At 38.5% G+C, this 17,575-nt stretch overlaps 1 protein-coding gene across 1 annotated transcript; it reads left to right on the plus strand.

Moving 5' to 3' along the window:
• The first annotated feature begins 4,593 nt into the window (after window positions 1-4,593).
• LOC145810993 (uncharacterized) lies at window positions 4,594-6,831 on the plus strand. Its single transcript, XM_082907550.1, has one exon. The coding sequence runs from the start codon at window positions 4,594-4,596 to the stop codon at window positions 6,829-6,831; it is 2,238 nt and encodes a 745-aa protein (XP_082763676.1).
• The last annotated feature ends 10,744 nt before the right edge of the window (window positions 6,832-17,575 follow it).

The following is a 17,575-nucleotide window of genomic DNA, read 5'->3' on the forward strand; positions in this document are numbered from 1 at the left end:
ATCAAAACTGCTCAGAGTCGACAGAAGAGTTACGCCGACCAGAGGAGAAGAGAGTTAGAATTTGAAGTTGGGGATCATGTATTCCTGAAGGTTTCGCCGATGAAAGGATTTTTAAGATTTGGGAAGAAAGGTAAGTTTGCACCTCGTTACATCGGGCCGTTTGAGATTCTTGAGAGGGTTAACCCAGCTGCCTATAGGCTTGCTTTGCCACCAGCACTAAGTCAAGTTCACAATGTGTTCCATATTTTGATGTTGAGGAAGTATATCTGGGATCCCCTGCATGTGATCGACTGTTTCGAGATTGGGATTAACGAAGATTTAGGTTTTGAGGAGAAGCCGATACGGATTTTTGATAGGCAAGTGAAACAGTTGAGGAACAAGTCGATACCAATGGTACAGGTTGAATGGAAAGAGCATTATGGTAAGGATGCCACATGAGAAATGGAAGAAGAAATGAAAACCCGACATCCGGAGTTATTTTTGGGGCAAGGTAACTTAAGTTTGGGGACCAAACTTCTTTAAGGAGGGTAGGATGTAACAACCATCACTTTACTCTAGTCATGCTTGCATGTATTTACATGATCTTGTCTTGTTAAGTTGCATTTACAAACCTTGATTTGTTTCGCATAAGTGTTGCTTGCACGTTTTGTTCCTTGCTTGTTGTGAGTTTAGCCGAGGTCATCTTAAGCCTAGGTTACACCTTTGAACTCCTTACACCTAGGACCATCTTGGAACCACCTTGGTTGACCTCCACCCTCACCTTGACATGTTAGCCGGGATGTCACTATCTAGGCCGAGGTGTTCATCACCAAGGCCGAGATGTGTATTATCTAAGCCGAGATGTTATACCCAAGTGATCTTGTCCCTAGACTGGTACGACCTAGACCGAGGTGTGGCACATCTAGGCCAAGTGTTGTCCTTCCTAGTTGAGATCATTGAGACCTTACTTGCCGAAGCTTTGTCCTAGCCGAGATCATTACCCGCCGGAGTGCCTTTGTTACCTTGCTTGTCATACACACTTTGTCATAGCCTTGTCTTGTCTTTCTATCACCTTTTTGAGAAGATCCAATCAGCCGTTGCCACGTGTCCCAGCAGAGGATTAAGTCAGCCGGTAGAGTTAGAAACATATAATTTTGTGTCATATCCTTTGCATGGTAGAGAGAGAAGCTCTAGGAAGAAAAGAGGAAATTGGAGTGAGAGAGCTAGATCCCAAGCTTGATCTTTAGAGTTTGAGCCGTCTAATCCGTGTTTCGAGGTAAGAATCTTGATTTACTCTTGTTGTTCTTTATATTGATCCGATCATGTTGTATGATCTAGCATGATTCATGAGCCATGCATTGATTTAAAGCTTGTTGTAGAAAGAGAAAATGGTGTTCTTATGTTATTGAAAGAAAACCATGTTTTGATCAGAAAGTTTGTATCAAGATCTATATTTTTGTGTTTGTTTTCATAAGATCTTCAAGTATGGGTACCCAGATCCATATTTTCAAACTCATCTCATGAAATCTTAGATTTTGAATAAAGAAGTTACGATTTTAGCATTTCATGTTCATGTTCTTCATGTCCTTCTAGAGGGAAACCCAGATTTTCCCAGACTTCATTTCTTTGAATGTGGTCGTCAGGAACACACCTCGGCCAAGGGGTGTGGGACCTCGGCCTAGACCTGGTTAGTACCCAGCATGTTTTCTCGAGATAAAAAGGTAGTGTTTTAACTTCCCAGCATGTTCTGCTTTGACTTGACCTAATTTTGAAAAAAATGCCGAGATCATTTCCAGTCATGTAAAGCTTGTTTTGAGAATGCATTTCATATCCATCTTTGACCATCCCTTCTTGTCTTCTTGAAGTGCATTCAGTAAACTTTATTATGTGTTTGTAGGACTTGGATCCTTGCTTGAAATTCCTACACCCGAAAAACTATGTGAGTGGTATTTTTAATAAAGTTATGTTATAAAGTTTTGATAAAGCTTTGCTTTACTTTGTTTTGGAAAAAATATTTGTCAAGCATGAATGAATACCCCTATTTTGTGTATCAAGTATTAGCCTTGTTTTGGATGACGTTCTTGACAAGTCCGTACGTGCTAGGGGACTCCAAACCTTTGTAGCACAAGTCCGTACGTGCTAGGGGACTCTAAACCTTTGTAGGACAAGTCCGTACATGCTAGGGGACTCTAAACCTTTGTAGCAGTGGTTCGTACGTCACTACAACAAAAATAGTCTTTAGAGACGAAAACTAATGACGAAATTTTTTTTTGTCACGAAATACGTATCTTTTAATGAGGAAAATCATATTTCGTCTCCAAATGTACCATTTTTGGAGACAAAAATAAAATTTCGTCACCAATCTAAATCATAATAAAAAAATTAGGTGACGAAATTATTTTTCGTCATTATTTATATTTCTTTTGTCACCAAATATTTTCCCGCTAATATTTTGGAAGGGTGCCAAAATTTTGAAACTTTTGGTGACGAAAAAATTTGTCACCAATTATAAAATTATTAATGACAAATATATTTTTGTCACGAATAATTTTTAATATTTTAATATCATTTAGTGACAAAACGATTTTTGTGGTCAATATTTTTATCTTTGATGAGGAAATAATTTTGTCACCAATAAATAATTTAGTCACTAAATATTTTAGAGGGAAATAAAAATGTTTTGGCGCCTCAAACACACCCAATAATTTATCGGTTCAGACCTATTTGTCACTCACACACACACACACACAGACACGACGCCGCTGCTCATTCTCCTCATCGATTCAGGCACAGATTCAGCGCCGATCGGTTCACTCTCCTCACCGCCGTCACCCTCTCCTCACCGCCGCTGATCTGTTATCTTCTCCTCCCCTCACCGCCCCTCGCTGCTGTGCCGATCTAGCGTCTCCTTCCCTTGCCGATCTCATCTCCTCTTCTCACCGCCGGTGATCTGTTAGTCTCTCTCTCTCTCTCGTTGCTCTCTTCTCTTGATGCTCCCTGTTTTTATCTTCTCTTTTGCTACTCTGTCTTCTGTATACATGATATTGTTATAGATATAATATATATATATATATATATATCCTGCTCTATTTTATTTATAATTAGATTCTTAATATAATTAGATTCTAAATATGAACCTTATAATTTGATTAAGATATGAACCTTGTAATTTGATTAAGATACTGTGAAAGTAAATGAAAGTATTGTTTCTGGAGGGGAAAGATTTAGGTTTAATTTCTCCATCCTAATTCTTTCTTTAGTTACTTTTTTGTATACTTTCTGATTGTAATTCGAATCGGAGTTTTGGTAATGACTGAACATTTAAGATTTGTATGATTATGAACCACATGAGAAGAAAAAGACCTTTTCTGTTCAAGTAGTTATTTGAATTGCATGACATATGATGCATTCCATTTACCCCAATATTGAAGTTATTGACCCATGGACTGGTGAGGGACCAATCCAACAGAGCAAGAAAACTGTATCAAGCAACAAGAAAATAAAAAGACACTAGATAGCCCCTCTACACTACAAGTTAACAAATGAGGCTGAAAACACAGCCTAATCACTCTCCTCTGCTTATAAACAACACCTAACCTTTATCGCTAGCACATGATAGTTTCTTGTTGTGGTGACATAGCTCTTTTAAATTAATTAGTCACCAGAATAGTTTCTTGTTGTGGTGACATTATAGGTTGATATCTTCAAAATTGACTCTCTCTATTCTTTTTAATTTTTAATTTTGTTAAAAGTAATATGGCTAATAAACACCCTAATGGAGTTTTAATTCAGACATATCAAAGAAATGAAACTTATTTCAATGAGCCCAGCCCTTAGGAATTCCTCAAAACTTCTAAATCATTCAGTTTCGAGATCAATTGAAGAAAAGAATCCCAAGAACAATCTCATGTTGACATATCATATAGTCATACTAATATAAATTTAATGAAGTCCAGAAAAATGTTGTAGTGATATGCTTTTTCCGTAACTATTTGAAATAAATCATAATTTTGATTGCAAAGTGATAACCATATCAGTTATGAAACATAATTAGCTTTAGACAAGGGTTCGTTTGTCTTTTAGGAAGTTCATTCCAGTACTGGAAGACACTTGTGAAACTACTAAGAAGTCAAGATCGATCTTAACCAAAATGAGTATAACCTACCTCAAATTATTGTATAAGTTTGGATTTTAAAAAAAATAGAATAAAAATTCTTGTATAACTATTCAAAGCAATAATGAAAATGCAGTGGAGATGGTGGCATCATGTATATATTTAATTGTTTTTTTTAAAAAAAGGCTGTAATAAAATGGTATATGATTAAATCAATGTTCGTTAAATTAATCCTTTATACCCATAACAAATAGCATGAAAAGTAAAACTATTTGTTTGAAAATGTTGTGAACTATCATTGATTAACTTTGCTTTGATACTTTACAAGAAAATCATGGTGGCATCATGCATATAACATTAGAACTTGTATAAGAATCTTCATTAAAGATCTGGACATATATTTGGTGAAGTTGTTATTGAATTTTTCAATTTAATTAGTTCATAAATACACAAGTCTACATTATACTATATTGTTCCTAATCTTTCATTTGTGATCAGACATGGATAAAAGTTGGATTGCCCTAGGTAGGACGGCTAATGGAAGGATGAGTAAACCATATAATGATGGGGTCAAGTTATTTCTTCAATTTGCAATGGGGGTTTTAGACCATAATGGTAATCTGTTGTGCCCATGTATGAAGTGTGTGAATGTTTGTAGACAAAATCTTCAAAATGTGGAAATTCATTTGCTCCAATATGGGATTATGCAAACTTACACTGTATGGCACCAGCACGGGGAACCCCGTGTTTCAAACGAGGCTTACCATGATGATGAGATGCGACTTGATGGTGATGAAATTGTAGGTGGTATTGACGCCTTAGTAGAAGATCGAATAAGAGGGGAATCGACTGATACAACCCAAGGGGAGGAAGTGAGAACTTTTGATCAATTGTTGACTGATGCCAAGCGTGAGCTGTTCCCAAATTGTACAAATTATACTTTGTTAAAGTTTGTGATTGAGGTGCTTAATATGAAGGTAACAAATCATTGGAGCAATAAGTCAGTTGATATGATGCTAGAGTTTTTAAGTAGACTTTTACCGAAAGAAAATTTGGTTCCAAAGTCAACTTATGAAGCTAAGAAAATACTACGTGACTTGGGCTTGTCATATGAGCTCATTCATGCTTGCATAAATGATTGTGTATTATTTTGGAAGGAGAATGCAACACTAGATAAATGTCCGACTTGTAAGACATCTAGATACAAGATCAATCGTGGAAGGGGTAAGAAGATCCCTCATAAAGTATTGCGGTACTTCCCTTTGACACCAAGGTTGAAAAGATTGTACATGTCAAGGAAGAGTGCTGAGGACATGAGATGGTACAAAGACAAACGAGTGGACGACGAGATATTGAGGCATCCTGCTGACAGTGATGAGTGGAAGGAATTTGATGCACAACATCCCGAGTTTGCCTTGGAGCCTCGAAATGTAAGGCTAGGGTTGGCCGTTGATGGGTTTAACCCTTTTGGGAACATGAATAACTCTTATAGTTTGTGGCCCGTCATACTCATTCCATACAACTTGCCACCTTGGTTGGTTATGAAGGATCCATTTTCTTTGATGTCATTACTTATTCCTGGAGAATCGCAACCAGGGATTGATATTGACGTCTACATGCGACCATTGGTAGATGAGTTGAATGATTTATGGACAAATGGTGCATTGACTTACGACGCCTCCACCAATGAGACTTTTCGAATGCATGCAGCTTTGTTGTGGACAATACATGATTGGCCTGCATTTGGTGACATATCTGGGTGGAGAACAAAGGGTCATTATTCTTGTTACACTTGCAATGATGAACCGTATTTTCAATCTCTGAGAAGTAAGACAGGGTACACTAACCATCGATGTTACTTGCCTGAGAACCACCCAGAAAGGCGAAAGAGTAGGGCTTACAATGGTAAGATTGAGAAACGGAAGAGATCTTTGGAGTTGCCGGCGGAAAAGATACAAGACCAGTTGGACAACGTGACAGATGTCATATATGGAAAGCATCCAAGTAATAGAAAAAGGCCCCGTCAAGCACCTAATTGGACAAAGGTAAGCATCTTGTATGAGTTACCCTATTGGAAGAAGCGAAAACTTCGACACAATATTGATGTCATGCATGTGGAGAAAAATTTTAGTGAAAATGTTTTCGGAACTATGTTAGGCATTGATGGAAAGAACAAGGACACAGAGAAAGCACGATTAGACTTGGAAGATATGGATATAAGGAAAGAGCTATGGCTAACACAACGACCCGATGGATCATATGTCAAGCCTCGAGCAATCTTTTCATTGACACCTGCAGAGAGGGAGGGTTTCTTTGAATTTTTAAAAACTGTCAAGTATCCAGATGGGTATGCGGCAAACATATCCAAATCAGTGAATGCAAGAAATGGTAGACTAACAGGCCTAAAAAGCCACGACTGCCATGTACTAATACAAAGAATTCTTCCCATTGGAATGCGTGGTTACGTGGATAAAGAAATTAGCACAACACTTTTTGAGTTAGGCAATTTCTTCCAAGACTTATGCTCTAGGACACTAAGGCGGAGCGAACTAGAGAAATTAGAGGAACGTATAATACACATTTTATGCAAGCTTGAAAAGATCTTTCCTCCAGCCTTCTTCGATGTGATGATCCACTTGGCTATTCATTTGCCTCGTGAGGCTATTCTTGGAGGACCCGTACAATATCGATGGATGTACCCAATTGAAAGGTATTTTTACACTTATACTTGTAAATGAGATTTACGTAAGTGTGTCACATATGTAATTATACTCCTAATTCGTTCTCTCTTGAAGGTTTATGGGAGCATTAAAAAAATATGTGACCAACCGAGCTCGACCAGAAGGTTCAATTGCCGAGGCTTACATTGTCAAAGAGTGCATTACTTTTTGTTCAATGTATGTTGATGGGATTGAAACCGTGCATAATCGACCAGAACGGAATGAAGATCGCGGTGAACGTCAACAAGGGTTAACAGTATTCACAGAAACTGCACGTCCAATTGGTCTAATCACACGAGATGCTGAAATGTCTCAAGAAATTCGTGATATTGCTCATTGGTTTGTGTTGTACAATAGCCCGGAGATTGAAAAGTATTTGGAGTATGTGTTTCATTGAATTATGTTTATGCTTAGCTTTTTTATTTGTCGAACTACATAGTAATCACTTTTTTTTTTTTTTTTTTTTGAGTAGGGAACACAAAAATCTATTACAAACTCAAGCTAGACATGACATAACCCACATACAACGACAAGAATTTCCCAAGTGGTTCAAAGAGAGGGTAAAATATTTATAATTCTTCAACATTTACAACTTTAACAAAATTAAATTTTTATAAAATGTCGTCATTCATAAATTATTTACTTATTGTTTGTTACATGTAATTGTAGATAAATACATTGAGAATGGAAGAGTCATTAGAGGCAACTGATGAATTGTGGTCATTAGCAAATGGTCCTAATTTGCTAGTGAAAGAGTACTCAGGTTGCATAATCAATAGCAGCCGGTTCCATACTCGAGATCTAGACAACCGTCGTACGACTCAGAATAGTGGTGTGCTTACACACGGGGATCATGAAGGAAAATTGCATGACTTTTACGGTCACTTGTGCAAGGTTTTGGAATTTGACTACATATGTGGCAAAAAGGTTGTTTTGTTCCAGTGTGAATGGTACAACACCGGTAACACTGGTAGAAACAGAACAATACGACTTGATACATATTGCACAAGCATTGACGTCACAAGTCGGTGGTACCAATCTGACCCATTTATCCTACCTAGTCAAGCTAAGCAAGTCTTCTATCTGAATGATACCAAATTGGGTGAGCCTTGGAATGTCGTACAAAGGGTGCAACATAGGGGTGTCTTTGATGTTCTAGACACTAGTGATGGAGAATTATTGGATCCTTTAGAAAATAATGATATGTTCCAACAAGAAAACATTACTAATGTTGTTCCAATTGACATTGACCCAATTGTTCGATACTGTAGGGATGATGTTGAATTCAATGTTATTTCGGAAGTAGGGTCATCAAATGTGATAATGGAAGAGAATAGAGATGATGAAAGAGATGAAGAACATAACATTCCTGATGTTGATATGGATCCTGATATGGATTATGATATGTAATTTTTAGTAGATCACTTTATTTTCAAACATATATTATTAATTAATGTAATTTTTATTTTATATGATTATGTTACTTTCTTTTTCTTCTTTTATGTAATGGTGAATGATGACATTGTCTATATTTTTCAATTAAAGTTGAATTATGTTATATAGTTGTAGAAATGGTCTGAGGCAAAAAACAATGGCTGAAACCAGGTGATTTGAGAACCAAGAAGCTAACAGAATACGAGAAACAAAGAAATAAGCGAATCAAGGAGAATTGTGAGGTAATGAATAATCTTGGAGTGAAGAATATTACAAATTCTTTAGGGAGTGTGGTTCAGCCCAAATGTGCAACTGTAAGGGAAAAGGGAATTAGGGTTGAGGTAGATGATGATGTTGAGTATAACCCTTCAGAGAGTGAGGATGACAACGATGATGAGTCATTGGGTTCCTTTGACCGTGAGGTATTATACACATTTTATATTTGTGAGTAAACATGTCTTTTACTTTTTACATTTCTTCTTCACATATCTTACACATCATATCTTTTATAAAATATATTTTAACTGTTTTAAATCTCGTTTTCACTGTTTGATTATGTTCTTTCAGGAACAACAGATGGCACCAGGACTTCGTTTACGGTCTCATTCAAGGCCATTACCTCCCACCCCAGAGGAAATGATGGATCCCCCAAGTGAAGAGGCCGGTACCCAACCCTTACCAGCTCATAATGTGCAACCTGAGGACGAGGTGACTGCATCTACCATCGTTGGTAAGTTTGCAAAGTTGTTTTTAAGGTTTAACTTGCATTTGTTTACTTACTAACTCAATTAATATTATATCCTTACAGCATCACATGACAGACGTGGTCGTGGCCCGACACGTGGCATACAGGCCCATCGCATTGTCGAGAAGGATGGGAAGATGTTAGTTCCTATACCTGAACAGTTTCGTGCACCAGTAGGAGACAACGCCTCCAAGCTAGTCTCCAAAATTGGTATAGAGGTTCGAACGCAGTTACCAGACCTGAGTGTTCGTAGGTGGAAGAAGGTGAATGTTGCTGATAAGGAGCCGATGATCCAACGCTTAGCGGTAATTATTGACAAACTCTTTTCATGTTTAGGCTTTGTTTCTTTGTAATTTTTAATTTTTTTTCATTTTGCAGGATCAGTTTGATCTACAAGGCAATTAGACTGATGTAGCAAAGGCTTTAGACACACAGTTTGGTCGACGATTGAGTGGTTTCACCTATAAGTTGCACAAACAATACAAGCAACTTAAGGATGCAAGAGGGGAGGATTACGCGAGAAGCCACCCACCTACAAGAGTTACTCTCAATCAGTGGACATCTCTAATTGACAAGTGGAATAGTCAAAAATTCAAGGTAAAATGTTTTATGTATGTTAATTGTCAAAAATTAAGTTTTTTCTTACTAATGTTATCTTTTCTTGTTTGTATTGGTGTTTCAATTGTGTAGGTACAATCACTAGCTAATGTCAATAATAGGATGCAAATGAAAACAAAACATCGATGTGGATCAAAATCAATCCCGGTCAGGGTACACAGCTCGGTGCGTTCTACACATTTATTTTATTGGATTAGTAGGCTTTGTTATTTAAATCATTGAATTAACATTGACAAACAAATGAAGCAGATAATTGCAAATGGAAAAGTGCCCGATTTAGCAGAATTTTACAAGTCCATCCACTACAATTCGGACACGCATGAATGGATTTCATCGGAGAGCCAAGTTAATTATGTATGTACAAGGCAATGCCTTTCAATTTTGATAATATTATTTATTTTTCTATGTAGGGTAGAATAACTTATACTTTGATTTATTTCAAATTAATAGGACAACCTGATACAGACGCAAGCAGAACACCTCTCGCAGACTAGTGCGATCCCCTTGACCCCAGAGGAGTTGTCAGTGAAGGTGCTTCAGCCAAGGCCAGGTTATGTAAAAGGACTCGGTATGAGGCCTTCTTTTTTTGTGAATACAACTGTTGCACCTGCTGAAAATAGTGACCATGTTCAATGCCTCGAGCTGCAAATAGCACAACAAAAAGAACAAATTGCAAGGTTTGAAAAGTCAGAGAAGAAACAAAGCAAGAAGATACAAAGTATCATCGAGTGTTTGAGACAGAAAGGTATCACAGGAAATTTTGAGAGTGGGGAAAGTTCAGATTCTGATTAACAAGCTTCTTGGTTAGTATATTATATTTCTATGCTAATTTAGTAGAAATTTCTCCTTCAACTAAGATAGTGAACTATGCACGTAAAAGCCCGAGAAACATCACAAACACTGAAATATGTACGTGGCTCCCAATTAGGAAACTACTTTGACATTTGCACTATTCCAACAAGTAGGCATGAAACTAAGTAGAAAACTATTACAACATGTAGGCATGGAACTAGTTGAAAAAATATGCAACAGCCACAAGACGGCCCGGGAAACACCTCAAACACCTCGGGACGGACCAATGTGAGTTGTGGAAACTTACGGAACTAGCACGGGACTTTCGGTTTGAAAACTAAGTTCAAAAATGCACTTTTCCACACTTAACCCTGAAAACAGGCATTCGGGGGCCAAAATCATGCAACAGCCACGAAACGGCCCGGAAACACCTCAAACACCTCGGGACGAACCAATGTGAGTTGTGAAAACTTACGGAATTAGCACGGGACTCCCGGTTTGAAAACTAAGTCCAAAAATGCACTTTTTCACACTTAAGCTTCAAAAATAGGCCTTCGGGGGCCAAAATCGTGCAACCGCCACGAGACGGCCCGGGAAACACCTTAAACACCTCGGGATGGACCAATGTGAGTTGTGGAAACTTACGGAACTAGCACGGGACTCCCGGTTTGAAAACTAAGTCCAAAAATGCACTTTTCCACAGTTAAGCTTCAAAAATAGGCCTTCGGGGGCCAAAATCGTGCAACAGCCACGAGACGGCCCGGGAAACACCTTAAACACCTCGGGATTGACCAATGTGAGTTGTGGAAACTTACGGAACTAGCACGGGACTCCCGGTTTGAAAACTAAGTCCAAAAATGTACTTTTTCACACTTAAGCTTGAAAATAGGCCTTCGGGGGCCAAAATCGTGCAACCGCCACGAGACGGCCTGGGAAACACCTTAAACACCTCGGGATGGACCAATGTGAGTTGTGGAAACTTACGGAACTAGCACGGGACTCCCGGTTTGAAAACTAAGTCCAAAAATGCACTTTTCCACAGTTAAGCTTCAAAAATAGGCCTTCGGGGGCCAAAATCGTGCAACAGCCACGAGACGGCCCGGGAAACACCTTAAACACCTCGGGATTGACCAATGTGAGTTGTGGAAACTTACGGAACTAGCACGGGACTCCCGGTTTGAAAACTAAGTCCAAAAATGTACTTTTTCACACTTAAGCTTGAAAATAGGCCTTCGGGGGCCAAAATCGTGCAACCGCCACGAGACGGCCTGGGAAACACCTTAAACACCTCGGGATGGACCAATGTGAGTTGTGGAAACTTACGGAACTAGCACGGGACTCCCGGTTTGAAAACTAAGTCCAAAAATGCACTTTTCCACAGTTAAGCTTCAAAAATAGGCCTTCGGGGGCCAAAATCGTGCAACAGCCACGAGACGGCCCGGGAAACACCTTAAACACCTCGGGATTGACCAATGTGAGTTGTGGAAACTTACGGAACTAGCACGGGACTCCCGGTTTGAAAACTAAGTCCAAAAATGTACTTTTTCACACTTAAGCTTGAAAATAGGCCTTCGGGGGCCAAAATCGTGCAACCACCATGAGACGGCCTGGGAAACACCTTAAACACCTCGGGATGGACCAATGTGAGTTGTGGAAACTTACGGAACTAGCACGGGACTCCCGGTTTGAAAACTAAGTCCAAAAATGCACTTTTTCACACTTAAGCTTGAAAATAGGCCTTTGGCGGCGAAAATCATGCAACCGCCACGAGACAGCCTGGGAAACACCTTAAACACCTCGGGATGGACCAATGTGAGTTGTGAAAACTTACGGAACTAGCACGGGACTCCCGGTTTGAAAACTAAGTCCAAAAATGCACTTTTCCACAGTTAAGTTTCAAAAATAGGCCTTCGGGGGCCAAAATCGTGCAACAGCCACGAGACTGCCCGGGAAACACCTCAAACACCTCGGGATTGACCAATGTGAGTTGTGGAAACTTACGGAACTAGCACGGGACTCCCGGTTTGAAAACTAAGTCCAAAAATGTACTTTTCCACAGTTAAGCTTCAAAAATAGGCCTTCGGGGGCGAAAATTGTGCAACCGCCACGAGACGGCCCGGGAAACACCTTAAACACCTCGAGATTGACCAATGTGAGTTGTGGAAACTTACGGAACTAGCACGGGACTCCCGGTTTGAAAACTAAGTCCAAAAATGCACTTTTCCACAGTTAAGCTTCAAAAATAGGCCTTCTGGGGCCAAAATCGTGCAACAGCCACGAAACGGCCTGGGAAACACCTTAAACACCTCGGGATTGACCAATGTGAGTTGTGGAAACTTACGAAACTAGCACGGGACTCCCGGTTTGAAAACTAAGTCCAAAAATGCACTTTTTCACACTTAAGCTTGAAAATAGGCCTTCGGCGGCGAAAATCGTGCAACCGCCACGAGACAGCCCGGGAAACACCTTAAACACCTCGGGATGGACCAATGTGAGTTGTGAAAACTTACGGAACTAGCACGGGACTCCCGGTTTGAAAACTAAGTCCAAAAATGCACTTTTCCACAGTTAAGCTTCAAAAATAGGCCTTCGGGGGCCAAAATCGTGCAACAGCCACGAGACTGCCCGGGAAACACCTCAAACACCTCGGGATTGACCAATGTGAGTTGTGGAAACTTACGGAACTAGCACGGGACTCCTGGTTTGAAAACTAAGTCCAAAAATGCACTTTTTCACACTTAAGCTTGAAAATAGGCCTTCGGGGGCGAAAATTGTGCAACAGCCACGAGACGGCCCGGGAAACACCTCAAACACCTCGGGATGGACCAATGTGAGTTGTGGAAACTTACGGAACTAGCACGGGACTCCCGGTTTGAAAACTAAGTCTAAAAATGCATGTTAAATTGTATATGTTATAGATAAGATAATAATTGTCTAACTTTTTTTTTTTTTTTTTTATTTTTTTGCAGATTCGAGATTTGATATGGACGTGTTTGGTAATTTGGAGGGCCAATGGTAGCTCATTTTGTGTTTTTGTTCATATTACCTTACATGTATTTTGGTTGTGTTGTAAATTTTATATTTTTGTTAGTATTAAGGGGCATGTTTGTTAATCCGCCCTTGATATTTTATTTTTGTTGATATTAGTAGACATATTTTTTGTTGGATATTAGGAGATGTGTTTGGTAATCTGCATATGGTTGATATTATATTTTTGTGGATATTAGTAAACGTTTTTGTGGATATTAGGAGACATGTTTATAATCCGCATGCAATTCATGTTGTATTTTTGTGGATAGAGCTAAAATTCGATTGTGATGTTTATGATAATGAACAGATTTTTGTATTGATTTGTAATAGATATTTTATTGAACAGGTTATTGAAATGCGCAGGGAATTGTTACTGAAAAGAAAAAATTTCGGAAGAAAATAGTACCCCCATTTTCAAAATTTTTAATTTTTATTAGTGACGAAATAAAAAATGTTGCTATAAGTTTCCAAAAAACATGACGAATAATTTTGTCACTAATGATATAGTATGAAACAAATAATTTCGTCACATTTGCTGAATATTTCGTCGCTAAATTGAAATATTTGGTGACAAAATGTTTTTTGTCATTGAATAATTTTGTTTTTTGCACATTTTAGTGACGAATTTTTTTGTCACCTTAATCTATATCATTGGTGAGGAAAACTTTGGTCACAAAAATATATTTGGTGACGAAATATTTCGTCGTAGAAAACAATTAAAATAAAATATTATTTAGTTTTGGTGACGAAATTGGTGTTTTAGAGGACGAAAAATTCAACATTTGGAGACGAAACATTTCGTCGCCAAAAATGAAAAATAGGTGACGAAACTGTTTTTCGTCACCAGGTACTTTTTGTGACGACGTATAGGCCACGAACGTGGTGACAAATTTTTTTCGTCACAGATCACTTTAGTGACGAAATTTTGATGTTTGGAGACAAAATCAGTCTGTCACCAAAGACCTTTTTTGTTGTAGTGCGTGCTAGGGGACTCTAAACCTTTGTAGCACAAGTGCGTACGTGCTAGGAGACTCTAAACCTTTGTAGCACAAGTCCGTACGTGCTAGGGGACTTTAAACCTTTGTAGCACAAGTCCGTACGTGCTAGGGGACTGTAAGCTTTTGTAGCATCTTTGTTTAATGTCATCCCTTATATTATATTAATGCTAGTAAGCATCCCTTGAAGATTTGATGGGCTTGGTTCATCCCTTGATTTTGTATTGTATGCTATGTATTGTTTAGAAAAGAGATCTTGAATATCATTAATGCAAAACCTTTATTACTAGTACCATTCACTGAGTCTCCAAGCTCACCTTTCCTTATATATATATGTAGGTGATGAGCAAGAAGGCAGCGACGCCTAGATGATTATTTGCAACTCGTTTTGGATTCGCATTTTGTAGCATCTTGAAGATCATGCTTCTTGGCTTGTAGTTTACTTCTTTTGTTTATGTCGGCTTGAGAAGCCTTTTGATCAAGATGTATTTTGTAACTTTATTTTATTGTATCCAAGTTGTTAACTATATTAATATGTATGTCGTTTCATTTGATCTATACACAGCTCTTGTGGACTTAGCTTTAAATTTATTGCTCCCGCACATGTAAACCCCATATGTATACTCTGATTGTGTGTGAATCTTTTGTAAGTTGGCCTTTGGTAATCTCAGATTACTGGCCATTACGGCACCCTTCTAGTAGGGGCGGAATGGGGTCGTAACAGGTTGTGATGGCGAAGGAGATTAGTGATGAAGTTGTGGTAGTGGTAGAGGAGATGGAGTGGCAGTGGTGGAGGAGAGGTAATAGTAGTAGTAGTAGTAGTAGTAGTAGTAGTAGTAGTAGTAGTAGTAGTAGTAGTAGTAGTAGTTGTAGTAGTTGTTGTTGTTGTTGTTGTAGTAGTAGTAGCAGTGATGGTAGTGGTAGTGGAGTTGTAACGATGGTGCTAGTAATGGTAGTCGTAGAAGTGGAGTGGTAACAGTGGTAATAATGGTGGTAGTGGAATGGCATTTGCAGTAGTGGTGAATGTGGTAGAGGAGATGGGTGGTGAGAGAGAGATGAGTGAGAGACAGATAGAGGAGAAAGATAGAGACAGTGACAGAGACCGAGTGATGAGCGAGAGAGAGACAAAGTGGTCGCTAAAAGTGCATTTTCTTGTAGTTTAGAGCTCGATAAACAGAGAAGCGGGGAGAGAGACAGAAAGACATAGAGAAAGAAAGATAGAGAGAAAAGTGAGAGACAGACAGACAGACATAGAAAGAGAAAGAGATAGAGAAGAGTGATGAGTGAGAGAAAGACAGAGAAAAAAAGAGATAAAGAGAGAGACAGACAGAAAAAGAGAGAGAAATAAGAGATGAACGAGAGATAGACAAAGAGAAAGAGAAAGAGAAAGAGAGCAAAAATAGATGATCGAGAGAAAGACATAGAAAAAGAGAGAAATAGAGAGAGAAGAAAGATGAGCGAGAGAGAAAGAGAGAGAGATAGAGAGATGAGAGATGAGGGAGAGAGATAGAGAAAGAAGAGAGATGAGAGAGATAGAGAGAAAAGAGATGAGCGAGAGACAAAGAGAGAGAGAGAGAGACAGATAGAGAAGAGTGATAAGTGAGAGAGAGAAAGAGAGAAAGAGATAAAGAGTGAGAGATAGAAAAAGAGACAGAGAGAAAAGAGAAATGAACGAGAGAGAGAAGAGAGATGAGCGAGAGAGAGAAAAGAGAGATGAACGAGAGACATAAAGAGAAGAGAGATGAACGAGAGAGAGATAGAGAGAAGAGAAATGAGCGAGGGAGAAGAGAGATAGAAAGAAGAGAGATGAAGGAAAGAGACAGAGAGAGAAAAGAGATAAGAGAAGAGATAGATGAGTGAGAGACACACACACAGAGAGAGAGAGAGAGAGAGAGACAGATAGAGAGACAGAGAGAGAGAGAAGAGTAACGAGTGAGAGAGAGAAAGAGAAGAGAGAGAAAAATGAAAAAATGAGTGAAAAGAGACATACAAAGAGAGAGAGAGAGAGAAAAGAGATAAATGAGAGAGAGACAGGGAGAGATGATCGAGAGAGTGAGAGAGATAAAGAGAAGAGAGAGAGAAGAGAGACAGAGAGATGAGAGACATAGAGAGAAGAAAGATGGGCAAGAGACACAGAGAGAAAGAGAGACAGACAGAAAAGAGTGATGAGTGAGAGAGAGAAAAAGAAGAGAGATAGAGACAGAGGCAGAGACATAGAGAGAAAGAGAGAAACAGACAAAGAAGAGTGATGGGTGAGAGAGAGAAAGAAAAGAAAGACAGAGACAGAGAGACAGAAAGATGAAAAAATAGGTGAAAAGAGAAATGTTATATCAAAAGAGTAAGACGACGTCGTTTTTTTTTTCTAATATTTTTGTGACAGAAAAATACCGTTGCATTTATTTAAACCATTTTGTGACTATATATATGAAGTCGTCTCAAAGCCACAATATATATATATATATATATATTTTTTACTTTTTTTTTTTGCAACGGTACCTATTACAGTCGCAAAAAACTCTTCTTTTTTTTTGCGACTGCAGTTGGTGCTGTCGCAAAAACTCTATTTCTTTGCTACAGCGATCTCTGCCGTTGCAAATACTCTTTTTTTTTTTTGCGACAGCAATTTCTGCCGTCGCAAATACTCTCATTTTTCGTGACAACATTTTCTGCCGTCACAAATACTCTATTTTTTGCGACAGCAAGTTGTGCCGTCGCGAAAAGTCATATTTTTCGTGACGGCAAGTTATACCATCTCAAAAATTCACATTTTTTTGCCACAGCAAGTTGTGCCGTCGCAAAAAATTTTGTCTTTTAAGACTACTTTTCTTATAGTGTAAAAATGTTAATAAAATATTTGAAGCGCCCAACTTTTTCCAAACACCAAACAAAAACAAAAGATAATGTCATTTATCCTATTAGAATTGAAGGTTGGCATGATAATGCTACGCTACCTAACTAAAACAATTTACAAAAGAATTTTTTTAATTAAACCAATTGATGTGGCAACAGAATGACATGAATTCATGTCCAAATACGTCCTTAATTTTTATTTGCAAAAGAAGAGAAGGTCAATTAATATAGGAGTTAGATTCCTTCAATCCATAATTTGAATTAAGAAGTTTTATTTGGAATCGTGGGTTCATCACAG

This window comes from Camellia sinensis, chromosome 2 (assembly GCF_055761805.1).
Source record: "Camellia sinensis isolate YWXY chromosome 2, ASM5576180v1, whole genome shotgun sequence".
Taxonomy (NCBI): Eukaryota; Viridiplantae; Streptophyta; class Magnoliopsida; order Ericales; family Theaceae; genus Camellia; species Camellia sinensis.